At 49.1% G+C, this 22,898-nt stretch overlaps 2 protein-coding genes and 1 long non-coding RNA gene across 4 annotated transcripts in view; 1 reads left to right on the top strand and 2 right to left on the bottom strand.

The window, feature by feature from the left end:
- Positions 1 to 334: 334 nt before the first annotated feature.
- On the bottom strand, positions 335 to 6,587 carry LOC115031967 (uncharacterized). The gene is made up of 3 exons (XR_003837623.2): positions 6,523 to 6,587; positions 535 to 648; positions 335 to 414 (listed from the first exon to the last, which is right to left on the bottom strand). It is a non-coding gene; the product is annotated as an uncharacterized LOC115031967 (long non-coding RNA).
- Positions 6,588 to 6,648: 61 nt separating this feature from the next.
- Positions 6,649 to 21,633, top strand: Il10ra (interleukin 10 receptor subunit alpha). The gene is made up of 7 exons (XM_021172499.3): positions 6,649 to 6,770; positions 8,528 to 8,648; positions 9,103 to 9,290; positions 10,089 to 10,255; positions 11,263 to 11,416; positions 15,082 to 15,200; positions 19,034 to 21,633. Exons 1-7 carry the CDS (start codon positions 6,704 to 6,706, stop codon positions 19,943 to 19,945), a joined length of 1,728 nt encoding a protein of 575 aa, XP_021028158.1. The 5' UTR covers positions 6,649 to 6,703; the 3' UTR covers positions 19,946 to 21,633.
- The window catches only part of Smim35 (small integral membrane protein 35), a 62,540-nt gene continuing 56,611 nt past the window's right edge, over positions 16,970 to 22,898 (bottom strand). The window contains exon 6 of one of the 2 annotated variants that reach the window (XR_015048943.1): positions 16,970 to 18,667. The gene's annotated coding sequence lies outside the window, so the exon portion shown is untranslated. Of the gene's footprint in view, positions 18,668 to 21,598; positions 21,875 to 22,898 lie in introns of those variants that run through there. The other variant, XR_015048942.1, reaches the window with a different exon arrangement.

The following is a 22,898-nucleotide window of genomic DNA, read 5'->3' as shown; positions in this document are numbered from 1 at the left end:
AATGTATTCTCTTCCTCTCTGCAGAGGATCTATTGCAGTACTTTCCAACCCAATAACCCCATAAAAAAACACACAATCTAGTTATTATACTTATAAGCGATAAGCCTAGATTGTATAGAACTAGCAATATACTAACTTGTTTCCCAGCTATGAGACCTTTTGCTACTTGCAGTTTCTCCCAGACACTTGGTTCCGCTCCATCTTAGCTTCCCCTTTCTCCTCTTCCATCCTCTCTCCTTCCCTTCTCGTTCTCCTCTCTAACCCTGCACCAATTTCCAAGACTTCCTGTCCCACCTTTCCCCTTCACTTCCCAATCACAGTCTCTAGCCTTTATTGATCAGTAAATGGGGAGAAGGTTCACATAAGATAACCTGAGTACGTGATCTGAGTACTGCTCGTCCAGGGCCACTCCTCCTGCGAAAATAGAATTAACATGAGAATTCAAATGGCATCAGAACAACCCACAACGGGGAACTGCAGAGGGAAAGGCCTCCTCTGCCACCATCTGGGCACACAGCTCTGTCCCCATAGTACCCTTTAGTGTGAAATTAGCGTGTGTCTTGCGTGGTCCACTGGAGAGGGGTTGCACCACTGCCCCGCAGCTGGGGATTCCTCTTGAAGGATGGTGATGTCCCTTGTGTGAATCATCTTGAGATAAAAGAAATAAGTAATAATGAGTGGGTTCAAGGCACAGAGAAAAGGTCCTCCTCTTTTATGGAGAAGCCTGGAGAAGTCAAAGGTAGGAGTGGTGATCTGTCCCACTGCACAGACTGCCCAGTGTAGAATGGGGCCAAAATGGGTCATTCTCCCGTAGGCCATGTTCTGAAGCAATTATAACTGGCAACATCTTGAATACTTCTGATATCTGCAAAAGTCTTGGGCACAGCATTTTAAAAGGCATCATGTTTTTGCATGTGCTTGAAGCAGACTGCTGTAGCTCAGAAGTCACTATCATGTGACAGACAGAGCTCTAGGGAGGCTCTGGTCTAGAAACCCAGCAACAGATAAACTTCCTGCATTTGGAAGACAGGGTTTGGGGACACTGTTATTTTAGAAGAATGAGGAAATGGCACCTTCAGAAACACGAGAGGTCAGGGCCATTTGTGGGGTAGAAGGAAGACACAACACTTCTTTGAAATGACTGGGGATATTTTTGTGTGTGGTCTGTATGTCATCTCTTACATTTGAGTTCATCAGGCAAGGAGAACAGATAAGCCCATACCTTTTCCTGCTAAGATGGTGTTCCTAAAAACCACTCAGATGAAGATGGGTAGAAGAGAGGTGTGCTGTCATGCATAGCACGTACCACAGCTGGAGAGAAGCCAAACAAATCCAGGCTAAGAGATCTGGCTCTATTAGTACAGCAGGTGGCACGGTGTAGATTATTTCTACTAACCACATCTGCCCCGCTGGGGAAGGCTCTATCTGTAGGCTCCACATTTTTTCTGTGTGTGTTTCAATTAAGCAATGGCTAGTGGAGGCCCAGGGCAAGGTTGGCAGCGGATAAGCTAGAATGAGGCTTCCTGTTTTCAAGGCCCATGAGTTCCATTTTGAGTATCGATCAAGAGCAGGGTCCTAGGTGCATCCTGCAAAACTCTACAGGGCTGGAGAGGCTTTGAGCCTGCGTCTGCTGCTTCAAGGCGTCAGCAGGGGCAATCTTTCTCCTTCACTTGGGAGATCAGCAATTCTCCCTTTCCCTCCAAGCTGCCAGGCAGGACAAGCTACACAGCTACCTGGAGTTTCACTGCTGCGACATGTCAGGCAGGGGAGAACTTAGCTGTGAAAAGCATGGTTTGAATTCTGCAGAGTTAGTGAGTCACCAATTACTTACCTCCAGGCTCTGGGTTCCAAGTCTATTTAAAATGTTAATCTGTTCCCATCTATCTCCTATCTATAAACTCGGGGTTGTATGTAAGAACCCAGTTGATTGTTTATGGGATGGATCCCCAGGTAGGGCAGTTTCTGGATGGTCATTCCTTCAGTCTCTGCTCCAAACTTTGTCTCTGTAGCTCCTCCCATGGGTATTTTGTTCCCCCTTCTAAGGAGGATCGAAGTGTCCACACTTTGGTCTTCCTTCTTCTTGAGTTTCATGTGTTTTGCAAATTGTATCTTGGGTATTCCAAGATTCTGGGCTAATATCCATTTATCAGTGAGTGCATATCGTATGTGTCCTTTTATGATTGGGTTACCTCACTTGGGATGATATCCTCCAGATCCACCCATTTGTCTAAGAATTTCATGAATTCATTGTTTTTAATAGCTGAGTAGTACTCCATTGTGTAAATGTACCACATTTTTCTGTATCCATTCCTCTGTTGAGGGACATCTGGATTCTTTCCAGCTTCTTGCTATTATAAATAAGGCTGTTATGAACATAGTGGAGCATGTGTCCTTATTACATGTTGGAGCATCTTCTGGGTATATACCCAGGAGTGGTATTGTTGGATCTTCTGGTAGAACTATGTCCAGTTTTCTGAGGAACAGCCAAACTGATTTCCAGAGTGGTTGTACCAGCTTGCAATCCCACTAGCAATGGAGGAGTGTTCCTCTTTCTCCACATCCTTGCCAGTGATCCATCCCATAAACAACCACCAAACCCAGACTCTATTGTAGATGCCAACAAGAGCTTGCTGACAGGAGCCTGACACAGCTGTCTGCTAAGAGGCTCTGCCAGTGCCTAATACAGAAGTGGATGCTCACAGTCATCCATTAGACAGAGCACAGGGTCCCCAATGAAGGAGCTAGAGAAAGTACCCAAAGGAGCTTCAGGGTTTGCAGCCCCATAGGAGGAACAACAATATGAACCAACCAGTAAGCCCAGAGCTCCCTAGGAGTAAACCACCAATCAAAGAAAACACATGGAGGCATTCATGACTCTAGCTGCATATGTATCATAGAATGGCCTAGTTGGTCATCAATGGGAGGAGAGGCCCTTGGTCCTGTGAAGGTTCTATGCCCCAGTATAGGGGAATGCCTGGGCCAGGAAGCAGGAGTGGGTGGATTGGGGGGCGGAGGGGGAGGGGAGAGGATAGGGGATTTTCGGAGGGGAAACTAGGAAAGGGGATAACATTTGAAATGTAAATAAAGAAAATATCTAATAAAACTAAAAAGTTAGAGTTAAAAACAAAAACAAAAACAGAACCCAGCTGAAGTGTATGCAGCACCTTACTCCAGCCTGAGCCGCTGCTCAGAGGGCGCCTCTTCGGAGCGCTGCCATACTGAGCCAGAGCATTAGTATTGGGCAGAGAGTGAAAGGGAGTGGACATGAATTAGGTTCTACAGACACATTTAAAAGTTCCTCCTGGGACAGGGGCTGGACTGAGCATGCCCAGAGCACTGGTTAAGCCTTGGCAATCCCCATACCTTGCACTTGAAATCCTTTTCACTGCAAGGACTGCCCAGTTTCACCAGGCAGCTTCCTCCTTTCTGTCTCCATCTCAGAGCCCGTGCCTCTGGGTTTCACTGTTATGTGCTACCCTGACAGAGTGCTCACAGGGCAGCCCGGGACTTCCCAAACACCAGCTGTGTGTCTGCAGAACTCAGTTTCCTGCAGTGCTCAGATGTCCTGGGAAGTTTATGTAAGAGTGTCGTGAAAGGGAGACAGTGACTCCATCCAGACTTCAATTGTGCCCTAAGAAAGAGAGAGCTGCCTCAAGATCAACTATCTACCTGACCGGGTCCATCAGCTTCCTGGGCTCACCATGATACCATCATCCTCCCATCCCCAAGCTGCCCTCCTCCTCCTCCTCCTGAACACTCTCATTCTCTCTCAACTCACTTGGTATTGTGCTTTGCAAAAAAATCTTCCAAAGTTCGAAGTCACCATTGCCAAAATAGGAAATACAGAAGTTCAAGGACCAACTGAGTCCTGCCCGTCTACTGAGTGACAGAGGTCTCTGCCCTCTGCCACCGTGTCCCCATTTGCAAAACACTGACAGCTGCACACACACACCCCCAGTGGATTCTGTTAAGGACTGGATGAGGCTGTGTTTGCAGATGAATCAAGACTGGCCATCATGGCTGTCAGGAAAGCCCTTGAATCTCTGTGGTGTAATACAGTTTAACGCTTCATCCTTCCTTCAGAGTTCTCCAAGAAGTGATCTGGGGCACCCAGGTCTTTTGCATTCCCTGGAAATCCTCAGCTGGGGCCCTCTGGATGGCTGACAGGAGAGCACAAGAAGCAGGGCCTGGGTGGACCACTCTCCGCTGCAGCTTCACACGGGTTTAAACCCGGTCATATTTTCCAGCCATACACCGGAAAACAGTTGTCCCATGTTCCCAGGAAAAGGAAAGGGATTTGTTTGTTCAGCACCTGGCTGGTGTCTGCTATGCAGTGTAAAGTGTTTTATGGAGTCCTTGACGCACCTTAAGAGTTATTTACCATCTGCTCCAATGTGGATGCTCACTGAAGAACCCCTGAAGAACAAGCACACAAAACAGCATGCATGTGGGCTTCTTCTAATTTTTTTTCTTTCCTCAGGTATGGTAATTATGTGCCTAATGCAGCTTCTCCCTGGGTGCTATGCAGGAAGCAGGGAGTGTAGCAGGAAGCCCACACTCAAAGCTGGTTCTGCCCTGAGCAAGGGCCAAATTATGTCAGCCCCAGGATGTGTGCCCACTTTACAGACTTCTCTAAAACTGCTGTATCCCCTCATCTCCAATGTCCCAATCCCCTCCCTATCCATCCATCAACTTGCCTATTACAACGCAGCTCTCAAGTCTCAGATAACAGGCCACCTCTGCCAGGAAGCCTTCCTTGTTCTCAGCCCTGTGTCCCCTTGTTAGTCTGTACTTTCCTTCCCAGAAACTGTTAAAATCTCGGCTCACTTTCTGTCTCTGGCAAGGTGGTTTCTAGAGGAAGGGACCTGGTTTTGGCCAGCATCAGCTTGTGACCGTAAGTTCTGGTGTGTGGAAGAAACATCTCGATCGTCCCTTAAAACAGCCAAGGTGCAAGGCTTTAAAATTCTTATAACTCAACCAAAAACTAAAAGAAAGACAACTGAGGAAGAAACACCACAGTGTCTTCTTTTTTTAAGAGGTAAACGGGGACTAAGAAGTCATGCCCGGGTACTTGCGTCACACCTGGGTACTTCCAAGCAGTGTAATGTGCTTTACCAGCGGAAGGACGGGCAGTGCAGAACAGCAATTAAAACAAAGTCCTCCCACATTAAGAAGTCTGAAGCTTTCCAACATGGCTGACATGAGGGTATTGTGACGAGGGTATCCCTGAGTGTGGTTCTCATTGATTTTGTGTGTGTGTGTGTGTGTGTGTGTGTGTGCTCGATGCTGTGGTTCACAGATATTACTTCCAACTAGCTGAATAGCTAGGGCAGCCCAGTCCTCACAGACAGGCACTGTTCCTAGTGAGCTCCCGCAGGCACAGAACATGATCCCACTCCACTTGGCATCCTCTGTCTAGGCCACTGGACATAGCACTATCCACTCCCACGGTGTTCAGACAAAGCTTGTGTCTCCACAAGCCAAGGGGGTGGTGTGCATCACTAGCTCTCAGGTCACGACGACAGTGCTCCTGTCTGACACCCCCAAGTTGGAGCGTCCTTCTCCAGGTTCAGAGGTTGTCCAAATCTTTGACATAGTCACAGTACTTGGTCATCTATGAACTTCACACCGGAGAACCATCCAATCCAATTTCCAGGAAGAAAAAGAAAAGTTTAACAAATACCTCATACTGTTTTCAGTCAGTTTCTAATTTGATGGGTCAGGATTGGTGTTTACACTGAGAATCATGCAACTTGCAGACTGATGGCTGGCCAAGCCTTCTCAAGGCAATAGTGTCTTCAGTGTGACAGGTTGGCTCTGAGGGGAATGGAAAGTGACTTCTTGAGAGCAAGGGCATCCTAGTGACTCCAGCCCTTCCTTGGCTTCTGTGCCTCCTCAGAACAAAAACAGGGCTTCCAGGATAGCATGAATATGTGCCTGGCAGATGACCCCCACGGGCGCTGTACACCTCACAATTAGATCCCTGAAAATCATATAAGTGACTTACTCACAGTATCAGCGCCACCTGCCAATAAGTCAGGTGGACAAAGCTTGGTCTCTCACAATTAACATCTTTGGTGACACTGGAGGGCAGACAGATGTCCTGGCCACTGAAGAGACATTTGAGTGATACCAGGTCCCTCACGGGGCCTATCAACACTTCTAACCTGCAGATTTAGGGCAAGAACAACCTAAAGGGCCTGGGGGTGTCATGAACTCCCACCAAGAGCATGAAGTCAGGTAGGGACGTAGGGACGTTCCCTCACTGTTGGGTTAGCAGAGGGCCCTGCATAGAGGTCCCAGGACTTTCACACATGTCCTTGCACGCTTGTGCTTTGCTCCTGGCACAGTCAGTCATTCCAATTGCTACAACAGAGACGAGGAGAGGGGAAGAGGGAGGGGAGGGGGAGGGAGAGGGGAGACAGGCTGTCCAGTTGGTGTGAGAGTTAAGAGCCCAGCCACAGAAAGCCTCAGCTGCTCTTTCACTTCGAGACAAATGCCCCAGAACTAGCTAGACTTCACCTGCTGAGGTTCCTGCTGAGGTTCCCAAGCTCCGCGGGCTGGGGGCGGAGCATATCGAGGCTCCGCCTTCAGGTTGATGTCAAGCTGGCCTGTGGATCCAGCCACAGTCTTCAGTTCTCCGGGCGACGCGGCCGGCCAGCCGGAGGCGTAAAGGCCGGCTCCAGTGGACGATGCGCCCAGGATGTTGTCGCGTTTGCTCCCATTCCTCGTCACGATCTCCAGCCTGAGCCTAGAATTCATTGCATACGGTAGGCTCCCCAGCTCTGTTGCTTTAAAGTTCACATTCGCGGGAGAATCTGCTTGGATGGGCTGAGGTCCCCGCCCCAGCTCCTTCCTGCTGGCAAAACCAGGTCTCCAGCTCACCTGCTGTTTTTAAGTGGAGGAAGCTAAGATTAACTGTGGCTGTTTGGGAGTGGCCAGCGATGGATGGGTAAAGCCTATAGTTTCTGTCCTGTACCCTTGTTCTTCAAATCATCACCCTCCCACCTCCGGACAATCCATAACTTAGCCCTCACTTTTCGGCTGTTCTGGTTCTTCCGTGGGTCTGATCGTGCCCCTTCTTAGGCTCCTCTCCCTGAACCCTACCATCTCACCCCATCCCTCCCTTCTGCCCACCCTTCCCGACCACCCTGTTAGTCTTTAGCCCACAATTCATCTCCGCTGCCCGCTGCCCCCCCAACACACACACACACACTTTACCCACTCCTCAGCTCAGGCTAGGTTCCTGTAGCCTAGGAGAGAATGAAAAAGTGGGGAGTTGGAGGGACCAAGTGGCACAGAAGTATGAAGACCGAAGACCGGGGACCCCAAAACACCCTTTTACAGGAATTCAAAGTAAAAGCAGCACCGTCAGTCATGTGATCTACAGCGGCACTGAGGATGTGCCCTGCTGAACATCACAAACACGGGCTGAGGTTTTCACTCCCCCTCTCAGAGTTTTGCAACTGAAACACAGCCTTGAGATTCAAAGAAAGGGAGGGGGGCAGGGACAAGTGTGTTTTCTGAGAATGACAGGGTCACTGAAAGAGAACTGAGAACTGTGACTGGAGAGCTGATAGTTTGGAGAAGGAAAGTGATGCAGAGCTGCCTTCAAGCGGAGACATCTTAAAGGGTCAAGAAGGCTGGAGAGGAACAAGGGCTATTGGCCTTGCAACACACTTAAGCCCGCAGAACTCATCAGGAGAATTCAATAGGAATGCTTATTGTATTGTTACAAAAAGGGCAGAGGATCTCACTCCTCTGCTCCTGGTCATACCTGCATGCTCCTAGCTCCAGGCTCCTGCGTAGCTCTTTAGAACTAATAGAGTGGGAGACTACAGATACTTCACTGCTGAGTTTGCGAGGAGGCCAGGAAGCTGGACCGCTGACGTTCATTGTCTCCACTTGAGGCTCGCCTAGGCATCTGATTATACAGATGTCCATGTCTGAGCTACAGCCTTCCTAGAAACTAGGGACTGGGGGGATACCCAGCGCCTGGACCACAAGATGTCTGTGTAGACAAGCAGGGTGCCTACGGATCCAGATAAGGTCAGGGGTCATGGCTTGGATGAGAACTCAGTCCTGGATTGTTGCTAGAACAGGAACAGGCTTTGGGCAGAGAGCCAGGGACCGGCTCATCTGAGAGGACCACTCCTGGCCATTATCCTGGAATGTAACAGACCCAACTTGCCTTTGTCAGTCCCTTGTGAGGCTTCTCATCCCACATCACACAGGCATAGAAAGACAAGACTCTAGCTTTGGAATCAGACACATTCTGGATATAGACCGCCACCATGCCCCTTACTGGCTCCACTGGCCTTGAGCCAACTATCTGATTCTCTGGGCTTCTATTTCTTCTTCACTAAGTTCGGCATGTATCTAGAGCCCAGAGCTGCTGTGATCACTAAACTGAACATATGTAAAGCACCCAGCCCCTCCCTCCCAAAGTACTCTTGCAGCTGTCACCACCCTCTTCCTAGTCCCTGGGTACCTCTGCTTTCTCTAGTGTTAGAATTCTTTCCCCTAGGGACAGAACTGCCAAGCCCTTCCTATGTGTGGTTTGAAGCCAGATTTTTCCAGCACATCCTCCACTGGAAACCTATCCCAAACCAGTCTGAGAGCACCTACTACGAAGTGGCCCTCAAACAGTAAGGAAAGAGGCACAAGGGGACCAAATGGAGGCAGGGGGAGGTGGGGGACTAGGTGGCTACCTTACTATTGAAATGAGACTAAAAGGGACTCTGACACATACTTGCTTGAGTGTCATATGAGTTGAGCAATGTGCTGGGATCCCTAAGGTGAGCAGCTGTTGGCTCAGAGGGCTTCCTGATATTCTGGAAAAGCATCATAAACCTAACTACAAGAAAGGAAACAGGGGATTCCAGAGTGGGCTCATACAGTCTTAGGGAGGAATGAGCTACTTAAATTCCCACCCAGGGGCTTTCTAGAACATGGATGTCAACAGAGACCTTGGCCAAGGGCCTGAGGACTGTCCCCTTTGTCATTAAGGGAACGTTCTGCCTGGCCTTACCCTTCCCTCTTAAGAGGAGAAAGGTTTGGGCACAAGCTGTTCCCCCAGTGCCTGCTCTGATATCTCCTCAGGTACGGAAACTCGACCTGGAATGATATCCACATCTGTAGAAAGGCTCAGGCATTGTCCTGTGATCTCACAACGTTCACCCTGGATCTGTATCGCCGAAGCTATGGCTACTGGGCCAGAGTCCGGGCAGTGGACAACAGTCAGTACTCCAACTGGACCAGCACTGAGACTCGCTTCACAGTGGACGAAGGTGCTTTGCCTCTCCTGGGCTTAGAACATGGCCTTCCGGGACAGTTCCAGCCAGGAACTCCAGCCTAGGCTTGTTCTGTCTGTTCTCACCGCTTTAATGTCACCAGACTTCCTGGCCAGCAAACTGACTGCCTTAACAGATCTGTCTGAGATTTTAAAGGGAAGTGACATTGTTTATCCTCCATACGAGAGGTCTTGGGATGGGTGGGGTGTCTGTGTCACAAAAGCCACATGTATGAACTTGTCAAGTTTAGGATGAGGCACTGGATTTTGAGCACTCAGGGACACAGTTCAGATGAGGCCTGGCCCCGCGTAGAGAGACTCTCCCAGCTTGTACCTTTGAGGCTGGAAGATGTACTGATGAAAAAAAAAAATCCAAGACAATTTCTGGGGAGTCCCAGGGCAGTTAGCCTGGCCACAGTGGAATCCTTCAATCCACACTGGATCTGCACAGGGTCTGGTGACAAGATGGTCTCACCCTGTAGGACTCAGAGCTAGAAGTGACATCTGGGAGGTCACTGTTTCCCAAAGGCCAGCTTATATGCTCGGGCTCAGCTGCCTGCAGAAAGCATATGCAAGGGAGTAGCTTTAAAAGTTGTATTTCAAGGACCCAGGCTGAGCTATTCAGATTCCCTAGAATCTGAGACTCATAAGACACATTCTCTAAGATGTTCTCTTTCGGGGTAGAGCTGTAAACCTGAGGTCTAGGTTTTAGAGTTGGAAAGGTTTGACCCTAGAGTCAGACTCTGGATGCTGTCCCTAGTCCTCGGCCTCATGCCTTCACCTGTCTCTCATTTAGTGATTCTGACGGTGGATAGTGTGACTCTGAAAGTAACCGAAGGCATCATCTATGGGACAATCCATCCCCCCAGGCCCATGATAACCCCTGCAGGGGACGAGTACCAACAAGTCTTCAAGGATCTCCGAGTTTACAAGATTTCCATCCGGAAGTTCTCAGAACTAAAGGTATGATGTTCCCCAGGGCCATCTGGATTGGAATCACTTTCTTGTCCCACTGGAGAGCTTGGCACATATAGGACAAAGAGGTTATGGGGAGCCAGGAGGGACCTGATATTCAAACTGTGCTCCCAGGGGAGTGTGAGAAGAACACACCTATCATCATCAATGATCAACAGTGATGATCAATGGTGATCAGTAGTATCAACCGTGCACAAGGCATGAGACAGCTACCCTCGAGTGTTTACTTCCAGTTTGTAGATAAGGGAGGAAGCTGTAAAAACGTGCTGGGGTCCAACTCCTGCAGTCTGGAACCCATCAAATACTCTCGCTTCAGCTTTTTCTAGTTCTTTCTGTGAAGAGCCTCCACTTCTATCAAAGACTCCCTTTGCTCTGTTAAAATAAAAGCGGAGGGCTGGGATGATGGCTGAGCAGGTAACCAGCTTTCTGTGCACAAGCATGAGGAGCTGATTCAAATCCCTGCAACCCACATAAAGCCAGATTTAGAAGCACACACTTATAATCCATTTCTCCTACGGTAAGATGGAAGCTGGAGACGAGAGATTCAGAGGAAGCTTCAGGTCAGCTCTAGGCTGGAGTTCACAGTGCCAAACACCAAAGAGGGCTTGTCTCAAACAAAGTGGAAGACGGAAGACTGATGTCTGGTTGTTCTCTGACGTTCACACTACACTAACACACACAAATACGAACATGCGTACATGCGTGTGCACACACATCAGACATACATACTCACACACAAAGATTAACTTGGTAGAGAGATGATAGTCTGTACTGACACCCACAGGGTTTGTTATCTTAGATGCCTGAAGACTTGGCAGAGGAGGCTCTGAAGTGCCTCACTCACCCAGGGCTGGTTCACCTAGCAACAATCCTTGTCTAGCATCACAAAGCATTAGGTTCATCTCCAGCAGAAAACCATAACTAGGCCCCTCCCACTCTCAGCTTCTTCATACCATGAACAAATGGATTGCTTATTATTCTTGTTTCCATTTCAGAATGCAACCAAGAGAGTGAAACAGGAAAGCTTCACCCTCACGGTCCCCATAGGGGTGAGAAAGTTTTGTGTCAAGGTGCAGCCTCGCTTGGAATCCCGAGTTAACAAGGGAGAGTGGTCGGAGGAGCAGTGTTTACTTATCACAACGGAGCAGTGTGAGTGACCCAGGCTGCAGTCCAGGCAGAGGGTGTTCAAACCATCCAGAAAAATCCAGAGAGCCATGCTTAGGGTTGATGGTGCCTGCACTGGGCCTAGAGCTTCTGCGTAGACTATCCACATTCACACAAATCATGGGAGAAATTGCCTCATTCTGCTTAGAACTATCCTAAGTTTAATGATGATGATGATAATTACCCTAGGAGAAAACAAGGTAGTGAAATCTCTCTCTCTCTCTCTCTCTCTCTCTCTCTCCCCTTCCCTCCCTCCCTTCCTTCCTCCCCTCCTCCTCCTCCTCCTCCTCCTTCTTCCTCTCTCTCTCTCTCTCTCTCTCTCTCTCTCTCTCTCTCTCTCTCTCTCCCTTTTTCTTTTGAGACAGGCTTTGGTTTCTCTGTATAGCCCTGGCTGTTCTAGAACTTGCTCTATAAACCAGGCTGGCCTCAAACTCATAAATCTTCCACCCTCTGCCTCTGGAGTTCTGGGATTAAAGTTGAGTGCCACGTTCCACTGTCAGGATAGACAGTAAAATCTTAATACTTTATGGTTATGCCAATCCCAGTGATGTCACAGTATGCTTGTATCTCTGTCTCATGTGCACACACACACCTGCAAAATAGAACCCATAGTGGCTCAACAAAGTCCTGGACAACTTCTATGTTACTCAAATAGTTTAAGGATGTCATACAAATGGCATGAACCCCAAAACAGTGCAGTGGAACTGAAACAAGTCAAAGGAACTCTAAAACACAAAACCAGTCACTACACAGTGACCACCAACGATGATGCACAAATCAGAAGGCTCCAAGGATGTGGGAAGATGCTCACTCCAGACAGTGCTTTAGGAACTGAGTTTGAATCCCCCAAACCAGTGTAAAAGTCTAGCATAGTGTGTATTTCTGTAACCCCACTCCCCTCTAGAGGGTGGCTAGAAACAGAGACTGTGGCTCACTGGCCAGCCTGGGCAAATTGGTGAGCTTCTGGTTCGGTGAGAGATCCTGTCTCAAAAAATAAAGTGGAAATGAAGCATGGTGGTCCATGCCTTTCACCCCAGCACTCGTGAGGCAGAAGCAGGCCATGGATCTCTGTGTGGTCCTGGACAGCCTGTTCTACAGAGTGAGTTCTAGACCAGCCAATGTTACACAATGAGACCTTGCTCCACCTGCTCCTACACACACACACACACACACACACACACACACACACACACAAGAAAGGAAATGGGGCACATGCAAGGTCAAGGAAAAGTACAAAGGCATCTCTCTCTCTCTCTCTCTCTCTCTCTCTCTCTCTCTCTCTCTCTCTTTCTCTCTCCCTCCCCCCCTACACAAAACCTTTGGCCTGCATAGACATCACACACACATACATATTCACACATATACACACAGGAATGCACAGACCACACAAACATGCAACAATGCAACATCACAACACACCATACTACACACAAAACCACACATACACACACAGCTCAAAGGACCCCTTAGTCAATATGAAGTCAAAATCAAAAGTTCAGCAACAAAGGAGAAATTCACCAGGGGTCAAAACTTTCTTAGAAATCTAAACCGTGGTCCAAACACTCATGTCTCTGCTTCACCATATATAGGTAAAAAGGCAGATGATCGTGACTGGGGTGGACTGGGACAATTTTTAAAAAGTCCCCAGAATAGCATAATTGTAGCAACTCTGAGTGATTGTTTAATTTTTTTCTTTCTGTCCACGATAACTGGTGGGAGTGGCTGGCATTCAAAATGTGCCTTTTCTCGCTGAAGAAGCAGCTGGGCTTCTGGGGGATCTCCCCAGCCCCCCTCTGTCAGATGCACTTGTCAGAATTATTACCAGAGCTGTGAGTCAGAGCATGGCCCCTGACAGGACCCCAACAAGATAGATCAAAGACTCAGAGTGAAAACCAGCAAGAGGGAATGTATTCAATATGACCACTTTGAGAAGAGAAACAACCAGGGCTGGTGGTCCTGAAAGCCCATTTTCCAAGGTATTAAGGGCATTCATGTTAACATGGTGTTTAGGTTTAAGTAGAGTCCCCCAGGTATGCAGAAGCAAGCAGGCCAGGTCAGGGTGTATGGCCCCACGAAACATCGCTATCTCAGCCTCAGTCTTTCATGTTGGTCTGTCCTTAGAACAGTGTGAAATCCCCAGGAGACACATTCCCCTTGCCTGGCACCAGCCTTCGGTATGAGATTCCTCGGAGAAGCCTGTTTTTTCTAGAGTCAGATGGCTGAAAGGAAGGATGTTAAGTGTCTGTTCAGAATAGCTTCATTGCTGCCAGAATACACTGGGGTCCTTCACCCTAGCCCAGCTTGGCTTCAGGGGGACCTCCCCAGCCCAAATGCACTAGTTCCTATTTGGTCCCATTTGGGGCTGTTCCTCCTCAGGGCCAGTGTGGGAAGGGCTCCTCCCTTACCCTGACTATCCCAGAAGAAGCAATGCTGAGCTGGCTCTTTGACAGAGCTGCCAGAGTCAGCAAAGCTGCTGCAGGCCCTCAGCCAGGGCCCTTTGCCAGGACGGCGAATCAGGTGTAGAAACTGGGTCTCACCCTTGAGAGACTTCTGCTGACTGCCCAGAGGGACCCTTAACTAGCAACGTGAGGCAGCTAATTTAAGTGATCACACTATCCAGTGTGTGCCCTGGGAGTGCCCCATCCAACAGACATGAAAAGGATTCTTCATAGTTTTTGTAGTAAGTTTCAGTGAAGCTCATTGTCGTGGGTGGAAGTCGCATGGAGAAGTCACTGAGTGTATGTCAGCTGCTAGGGGTGCTGGTTGCATTTTCATCACCCCACCCCCCCTTTTAAAAACTTTTATCTGCATTTATTTTACCCTGAATTTATTCCAGGGCCATGAGATTTTGTTTTTTCAGTGTCTTCTGGGATATCTTTTTCTTGCATGCAGTCTCCTCTTCTTTAAAATGACATCCTTTAGATACTTGGTAACTTTGCAGATATGCATACCTTTGATGGCCTGGGCGGTTTCCCCGGTGTTCTTAAAGTGAACACGAAGGTTTGAACCTCTTGGTTTGCATGATTTTGTAGGGTTTTCTGGGTCAAGAAAGTAGCGAACCATCTTCACAGGTCACTTCTGGCAGCTTACAGGATGAGGTTCCATCATCCTTATAGTCAAAAGGTTTGTTTGCCCCGGTTTATTGACATGTGACCTTGGGCAAGTGACTTAATCTCTCAGGGCTTCAGGGTCTTGATATGTAAAAGGAGGTGATGCTGGCATTGGCTTCCTAAGACCGTTGCTAGGGTCAGGTGATACAGGCGTGGTGTTTGACTGCTGTCCTATGAGGCGGCTCTGTGACTTTCCCATTGTATATATGGACAGTGGGACTCAGAGGGATTCAGTATTCTGTCCACAGTCCCATAGGTAGTAAAATGTAAAGTTGAGATCTCAGTCTCCACCCTCACCTAACATATTATCCTGCCTCAGTGTTTATTGGCCATCGTGTGTAGGTGGCTTGAGGCAGACCCAGAGTGTTATTGAAGGAACTGGTGAAGGCTGACATTTCTAGGAATCAAACTATCTCTAGGGCTGTGACCTTCCCATTGCCTGTGGGAATGACCTGGGGTCATTCATTGAGTGCATTCTGAGGATAGCGGGAGGATCTCTGAGGACTGTATCTGATGTACCACATCTTTCTGTGTCTGCAGATTTCACTGTGACCAACCTCAGCATCTTAGTTATATCTATGCTGCTATTCTGTGGAATCCTGGTCTGCCTGGTTCTCCAGTGCTACATCCGGCACCCGGGGAAGTTGCCTACAGTCCTGGTGAGTGCTCTGTCCTTCCTGGATTCCCACATGGTCTGGCCTCCAATATGGGGTGGTCCAGCAATATGGGGTGGGCAAGCAAACACTAAACCCAGCTTGAAGAACAGAATCTCTGGGTAGTGCAGAGATAGAGTGAATTCGCAGGTACGCACACAGGTGAGCATGCAGGTGTACAAACAGGTGAACCTGCATGTGTGCACACAGGTGAGCATGCAGGTGTGCACACAGATGCATGCATACTAAGTAATCACAGTTTCGGCATCTACACAATGGCCTGTGAACCCGCCACTGTGTATCATGAATCATTGGTCCTGGTCATTATCGTCATTTCACAAGTGAGGACAGAGGGGATGCTTCCACTCACAGGATCACACAGCTGGGAGGAGTACTCGGGGAGGCTTTGCAGCATCCCATCCTGGTGCTGCTGAGGGAAGAGACTCAGAAAGACAGAAGAGATGGAGTGGTCACAGAGGGGAGGGAACAGAGTGGAGAGCTGACCTAGAGAGGAGAGGACAGGATCTCTGTCCCCTCTTGGATGGAGGCATGTGTGGCAGGTCAGCCTCTTGAGAACATTCTATAAGAACAAGTAGAAGTCCCCAAACCTCTGGTTGTCTCTGACCTAGTCTCAGACTGTGTCAGAGGTGGATAGCCACAGACTCTGGACCCTGAGTAATGTCTTCTAATATTAATGTATAATAGATGGTTACAGGATATATATGTATATATATACATATATATACATATATATACATATATATATGTATATATGTGTGTGTATGTATGTATACATATATATGTATATATGTGTGTGTATATACATATATGTATGTATACATACATATATATGTATGTATACATATATATATATATATATATATATATATATATATATATATATGTATACATACACTCATACACACACACACACACACACACACACATACCCTGGCCTAATCAGGGCCTTGGCCTAGACAAGAGTCTGTTCTCACCCAGCCCTTAAAGCTCTCAAGGGTTTAATAGTTCTTCCTTGCATCTCACTGAAGTAGGTCCTCATCGTCTTTCTTTGCGCTCCTGGGAGATTCAGTGCCCCCTCCCTGCCTCCCCTGATCTGTTCCACGGGCACTTTAGCTCATGCTCCTTGCAGGGCCTAGGACCCTGGTGCTCGGTGACTTGGGGATGAATGAGCCACAGATCGAGCCTGGCCCTGTGGAGACCAGGAGCCAGGAAGTGTGGGAGGGTAGCCTGGAGCGTCTCTGAGTGCATGAGTGTGCTGATCTGATTGAGCTACAGAACATCCTACCTAGTTGTACATACGGTGGGGCAGGAAACTGAGTCGTGTGGCCTCGAGGGGTCCCCAGGGCTTGATGCCAGCCAGTGCTAGCCAGGTGTCAAAGGCTAGCTTTAAAGCCATGGGACAGGCAGAGATCAGAGATTAAATGTCCAGGAATGGCAGGTAGATCTTGTTTCCTTGTGGACCTGTGGGTCATAGCATCGCTGCTCCTTTGGAACTTGTCTTCTCAGATTGAAACAACCCAGTTCCATTTATCAGGTGCTGCTTGCTGTCTGTGGGGTTAACCAGTATGAGAGCGCCAGCCCTGGCACTTAATTAACTCTTAGCTATCTGCTGACCATCCAATGGGCCACTGAAGTCAGTTTTATTAAGCAAGCTGGGGACCTCGAATCCAGATAGCTGTATATAATCCCAGGTTTGTCCTTCATTGTTGGTGTCTTGAGGCACATCGTTTAACCTCTCTGAGCTTTGGATTCCTCCTGTAGGACACAGGGGTAATGTATACCTACAGAATTACCAGGGAGTACAATTCAGCTCAGCATGTATTTATTGAGTGTCTTCTATGTAACCCGAATGATCCAAGCATGGTACAAGCTTCACCACGGGAAAGCACATGCTGGCATTAATTCTATCTATGGATGAGAAACTAAAGAACAGAAAGAACAAGGATACTGGCTCAGCAGCAAGCTGCTAACAGATACATCTTTCATCACTATATCATTATGGTAGTAAGGGGGCCACAAGCAGGAGGATTTGCATGGGAGGCCTTAAGTGCTGAGAAAATGAAGGCAGGGGTGCAGCATGGTCAGCCAGTCAGTCAGTCTGAAGGTCTGTCCGTCAGTCAACAAACCTGAGTTCCTACTAATTCAAGTTCAGCTAAGAGTGAATCTAGGCTCTTAGAGTGGTGAATAAGACTGGACAGTTACTGCCTTTAGAATCCATATCATAGTGTCTGTCTTAGTCAGGGTTTCTATTGCTGCAATGAAACACCATGAACAAAAAGCAAGCTTGGAAGAAAGGGTTTATTCAGCTCACATTTCCATATCACTATTCATCACTGAAGGAAGCCAGGCCAGGAACTCACACAGGGCAGGAACCTGGAGGCAGGAGCTAGCTGATGCAGAGCCTGTGAGGGGTGCTGCTTACTGGCTTGCTCACCCTGCTTTCTTATAGAACCCAGGACCTTCAGCCCTGAGGTGATAGCACCCACAATAGCCTAGGCCTTCCCACATTGATCACTAATGAAGAAAATGCCTTATAGCTGGATCTTATGGAGGAGTCTCTTCAATTAAGGCTCCCCCCTTTCAAATAGATGTAGTTTGTATGTCAAGTCGACATAAGACCAGCCAGCACATTACAAGAACTAGGTTTAAAAAGAAGTAAGGAAGGAGATATGGAGACAATGGCTGAAGCACTGGTTTGGTCTGGTCTTGCACAGTCTCTCTGAGAAGGTAGCATCTGAGCTGAACAAGGGGCAGGAAACAGCCATATGGAATGCCAAGAATGTTCCAAGCTGAGGGGTCGGCCTGTGCAAAGGTCCTGTGACAGGGCTGCTGTTGCTGCGTCCAGGACGGGAAGAATACCACTGTGGCTAGAGCAGAGGAACAAAGTGCAAAGGGTTACATGGCTTCTCCTGGACAACTAAGGAGGGCAAGTCCTTGGCTGCAAGCTACAAAATGCAAATAAGGGCAGGAGAGAGATAGATGGGGTGGGATGGGGTGAGGATGCACTGTGGCCTGCAGATGCTGTTCCCTTGTAACTCTAGTTTCAGTGACTCCCAGGAGCTGCACACACAGGTGCCTACTTAGCATCTATTTCTTACTTGGAGTCATTGTCTGAATAGTTTACACACACTCCTGGATGGGCCTGGCTTTTCCAGCCTCTTCCAGGCTGCAGAGAGCTTCCCAAGTGGAGGGTCTGAGTGTATTCTCCAGTCTTAGCAAGATCCTGTAAAATCTGGCCCTGGGAACACCAGCTTCCTATGTGTCTGCCCGGGGCCAAACCATGAAGTGCCTTTGGGGGAAAATTGTAAAATTTTAATGCCAGTACAAAGCAGGGAGCTCAGTGCAGGCTGTCCAGGCACCTCCTCTATGCCTCCTCCACAGTTCCTCCGCTGGTACCTGGGAGGGTCCTTACAGGCGGCCATACTTCTCTCGCTGTATTAGTTTTCTCAGTGCTGTGACAAAACACCCAGGAGAGACAACTTGAGGAGGATTTTACTTCGGCTCGTGGCTTGATGAAGAAGTCCATTATGGGAGGGAAGGCGCGGCAGCTGGAGCGTGCGTGGCGCAGCTGGTCACATCGCACCCACTGTCATGAAGTAGAGAGAGGTGAAGGCTGGTGCTCAGCTCGCTTTCTCATCTTTATGCATCCCAGGACTCCGGCCCATGGGATAGCATCACATTCACAATAAGTCTTCCCAGCTCAGCTTAACCTTTCTCAAAACAGCCCTATGGGCATACTCTATAGAACCACGTGGTGGTTCTCAATACCATCAAACTGACTACAACAATCATCATGCTCATCCTGTCTTTCCTCCCAGGTCTTCAAGACTCCTCACGACTTCTTCCCAGCCGACCCTCTCTGCCCAGAAACTCCCGATGCCATTCACATCCTGGACCTGGAGGTTTTCCCAAAGGTGTCACCAGAGCTGAGAGACTCAGTCCTGCATGGCAGCACCGACAGTGGCTTTGGCAGTGGCAAACCATCACTTCAGACTGAAGAGTCCCAATTCCTCCTCCCTGGCTCCCACCCCCAGATACAGGGGACTCTGGGAAAAGAAGAGTCTCCAGAGCTAACGGCCACCTGTGGGGACAACACAGACAGTGGGATCTGCCTGCAGGAGCCTGGCTTACACTCCAGCATGGGGCCCGCCTGGAAGCAGCAGCTTGGATATACCCATCAGGACCAGGATGACAGTGATGTTAACCTAGTCCAGAACTCTCCAGAGCAGCCTACGTACACACAGGATGTATCTGCCTTGGGCCATGTCTGTCTCCTAGAGCCTAAAGCCCCTGAGGAGAAAGACCAAGTCATGGTGACATTCCAGGGCTACCAGAAACAGACCAGATGGAAGGCAGAGGCAGCAGGCCCAGCAGAACGCTTGGACGAAGAGATTCCCTTAACAGATGCCTTTGATCCTGAACTTGGGGTACACCTGCAGGATGATTTGGCTTGGCCTCCACCAGCTCTGGCCACAGGTTATTTGAAACAGGAGTCTCAAGGGATGGCCTCTGCTCCACCAGGGACACCAAGTAGACAGTGGAATCAACTGACCGAAGAGTGGTCACTCCTGGGTGTGGTAAGCTGTGAAGACCTAAGCATAGAAAGTTGGAGGTTTACCCATAAACATGCCCCTCTGGACTGTGGGGCAGCCCCTGGTGGCCTCCTGGATAGCCATGGCTCTAACCTGGTCACCCTGCCGTTGATCTCCAGCCTGCAGGTAGAAGAATGACAGGGGCTAAGGGTTCTTTGTATTCCAGCCATGCCTGCTCCCCTCCCTGTACCTGGGAGGCTCAGGAGTCAAAGAAATACGTAGGTCCTTTTCTGCAGACCTACTTTGACCAGCTAGCCAGACTCCACAGGGCAAGGAAAGGCCATCTTGATGCATGAGTGTCTGGTACGTGAGAGGTTGTGGCTAGTCTGCTGAGTGAGGGTCTGTAGATACCAGCAGAGCTGAGCAGGGTTGACAGAGACCTCCTCATGCCTCGGGGCTGGGTCCTACACTGGAAGGACCTGTGTTTGAGTGGAACCTCAGGGCTTTCTGAATGTGGTAAGACTGTAGGTCTGAAGTCAGATGAGCCTGGATGTCTGCGGAGGTGTTGGAGTGGCTAGCCTGCTGCAGGATAAAGGGAGGGCTCAAGAGATAGAAGGGCAGAGCAGGAGCCAGGTTTGATTTTTTCCTGTAGAGATGGTCCCCAGCTAGGATGGGTTACTTGTGGCTGGGAGATCTTGGGGTATACACCGCCCTGAATGATCAGCCAGTCAATTGAGAGCTGTGTGGCAAAAGGGACTGAGACCCAGAATTTCTGTTCCTCTTGTGAGGTGTCTCTGCTACCCATCTGCAGACAGACATCTTCATCTTTTTACTATGGCTGTGTCCCCTGAATTACCAGCAGTGGCCAAGCCATTGCTCCCTGCTGCTCACTGTTGTGATGTCAGACCAGACCAGACGCTGTCTATCTGTGTTAGTACACTACCCTTTAGGTGGCCTTTGGGCTTGAGCACTGGCCCAGGCTTAGGACTTATGTCCGCTTTTGCTGCTAATCTCTAACTGCAGACCCAGAACAGGGTGCTGGGCTGACACCTCTGTGTTCAGCTGTGTGACCTCTGACCAGCAGCTTCCTCAGGGGACTAAAATAATGACTAGGTCATTCAGAAGTCCCTCATGCTGAATGTTAACCAAGGTGCCCCTGGGGTGATAGTTTAGGTCCTGCCAACCCCTGGGTTGGAAGGAAGGGGACTATGGAAACCATCTACCCCCTGGGGAGCTTCCACCTCATGCCAGTGTTTCAAAGATCTTGTGGGAGCCTAGGGCCTTGTGCCAAGGGAGCTGCTAGTCACTGGGGTCCAGGGCTGGTCCCTGCATCCCTATACTGCGTTTTAGACCTGTCGTCAAACGGAGGCAGTTTGCAGTCCTCAAGCAAGGATGCTGAGAGAAGCAGCAAGGCTGCTGATCCCTGAGCCCAGAGTTTCTCTGAAGCTTTCCAAACATAGACTGTGTGACCCGGTGAAGCCAGCCATGAACTTTGGCATCCTGCCGAGAAGGTCATGACCCTAATCTGGTACGGAGAGCTTCTTCTGGAACTGGGCGAGCTCTTTGAGATCCCCCTCGGAACCTTTATTTATTTATTTGCTCACTTATTTATTGAGGAGGCAGCGTGGCACAGGTGCAGGGCTCTGGGTCTCTCAGGAGGTTTAGTTTTGCCTGCCCTGTTTCTATCTGTGTGACCTTGGGCAAGTCACATTTCCTCGTGGAGCCTCAGTTTTCCTGTCTGTACGTAAAGCTTGGAAATTGAAATGTACCTGACGTGCTCCATCCCTAGGAGTATTGAGTCCCACTGAGAAAGCAGGCACAGACGCCTCAAATGGAACGAGTGGTGTATGTTTTCATCCTAATAAAAAGTCAGGTGTTTTGTGGAAGCAATCGGATTTCTCATGATAACTGGGAGTGGTGGATGATAGCCGAGGACTTGGGCCCCAGACACAGCTTCAACATGAATGGTGACTTTGGGGAAGGCGCATATTCTCTCACAGTTTCTGATTCCCCCCACGATGGATGACATGGGATGACAGTTGCCATGGTGATGTCATGAGGTTGACATCGGTGTGGTGCCCTGCATCTGGCATTCCAGGTGTAAACAGCTGTCAAGGGCGGTTAGAGCTGGAAAGGGAAATAGGCTTTCTCTTAGAAACAGGTACGAATGAGAAAGGGGCCTGGGTGTTCTTTCAGAAAACTAAACAACAGAAAGTGCAGCCCAGTATTTAGGATGTTTGTTCTGACAGTGAGGACCTCACAAGGCCCTCCCAGGAAATAAGTGAACCCTTGGACCCTAAGAACTCTCGGCTCACCCTGGGGGCCTTTCTAGGTGCTTCCCACACACTGGAAGCCTCCTGAGTTCTGTTCAAAAGGCATTTACCACAATCATCAATGTATCAGTTGGCACATCTCTCTGAACTCAGCCGTGTGGTTCAGCAAACCTAGGGCCTGAGTCCTAGGTGTCTGTGTGTCTGAAGAGATGACCAAGACGGCTTGTCTCTTCCTGCCTCTGCTCTATCTCCCACACCCTTTCCCTGTTCACTCTGAAAGGCTGTTGGGGAAAGACCCTGGCCCTCCTCCTGCACCACACACGTGCATGCGACATCCACTCGGGGGACCTCCTGGCTGGCTCAGAAAAGAGAAGTGTAGTGACCATTCTTTCCTGGAAATGGGGCGGGGGATGGCTTCTTCCCATGGGAAAAGCCCCTGAGGCAGATGGGAAGGAGCCTGAGCACTAGATGGGTAAGAGAGAAGAGACCATGTCACTGTGGAGAGAAGGAGGCCCAGTTCAGCTGGTAGAGAAAACCTGCAGGCTTGCAGGACAGAACAGAGGCAGAGATAGGCCATGGGGGTCTAGAACAGTCTAGAACCAATCAGGAGGAGAGAGAGTCAAGCTGTTCCTGGGTTCAGCCAGGGCGTTGGGGAAGCCTAGGGGACTCTTCCAGGCAGCAGCTGATAAAACATTCCATTCAGGCTTCTCTGGAATTCAGACTAAAGTTCCCAGCAGAAGGCCACAGTTGCTCTTCAGCTGAGCTACCTTTTTCAAGGGCTTTTCCAGACAGAGGAATGTGTGGTTCTGGGTTTCTGAGCTAATGGAACTTCCTCTTAGCACCGAGAGAGGGGAAATGGGCTCATACTGACAGAGAAG

Source organism: Mus caroli, unplaced genomic scaffold, assembly GCF_978045245.1.
Source record: "Mus caroli unplaced genomic scaffold, Mus_caroli_1 scaffold_11, whole genome shotgun sequence".
Classification (NCBI taxonomy): domain Eukaryota; kingdom Metazoa; phylum Chordata; class Mammalia; order Rodentia; family Muridae; genus Mus; species Mus caroli.
This window is presented reverse-complemented; position numbering and strand designations above follow the sequence as displayed.

Excerpts from the sequence above, each read along its gene's own strand:
- Il10ra (XM_021172499.3), top strand. The coding sequence starts at position 6,704 with ATGTTGTCGCGTTTGCTCCCATTCCTCGTCACGATCTCCAGCCTGAGC. Across the intron at positions 10,256-11,262 it reads GGAAGTTCTCAGAACTAAAG|AATGCAACCAAGAGAGTGAA; the intron begins GTATGATGTTCC and ends TTTCCATTTCAG. Across the intron at positions 15,201-19,033 it reads GGAAGTTGCCTACAGTCCTG|GTCTTCAAGACTCCTCACGA; the intron begins GTGAGTGCTCTG and ends CTTTCCTCCCAG.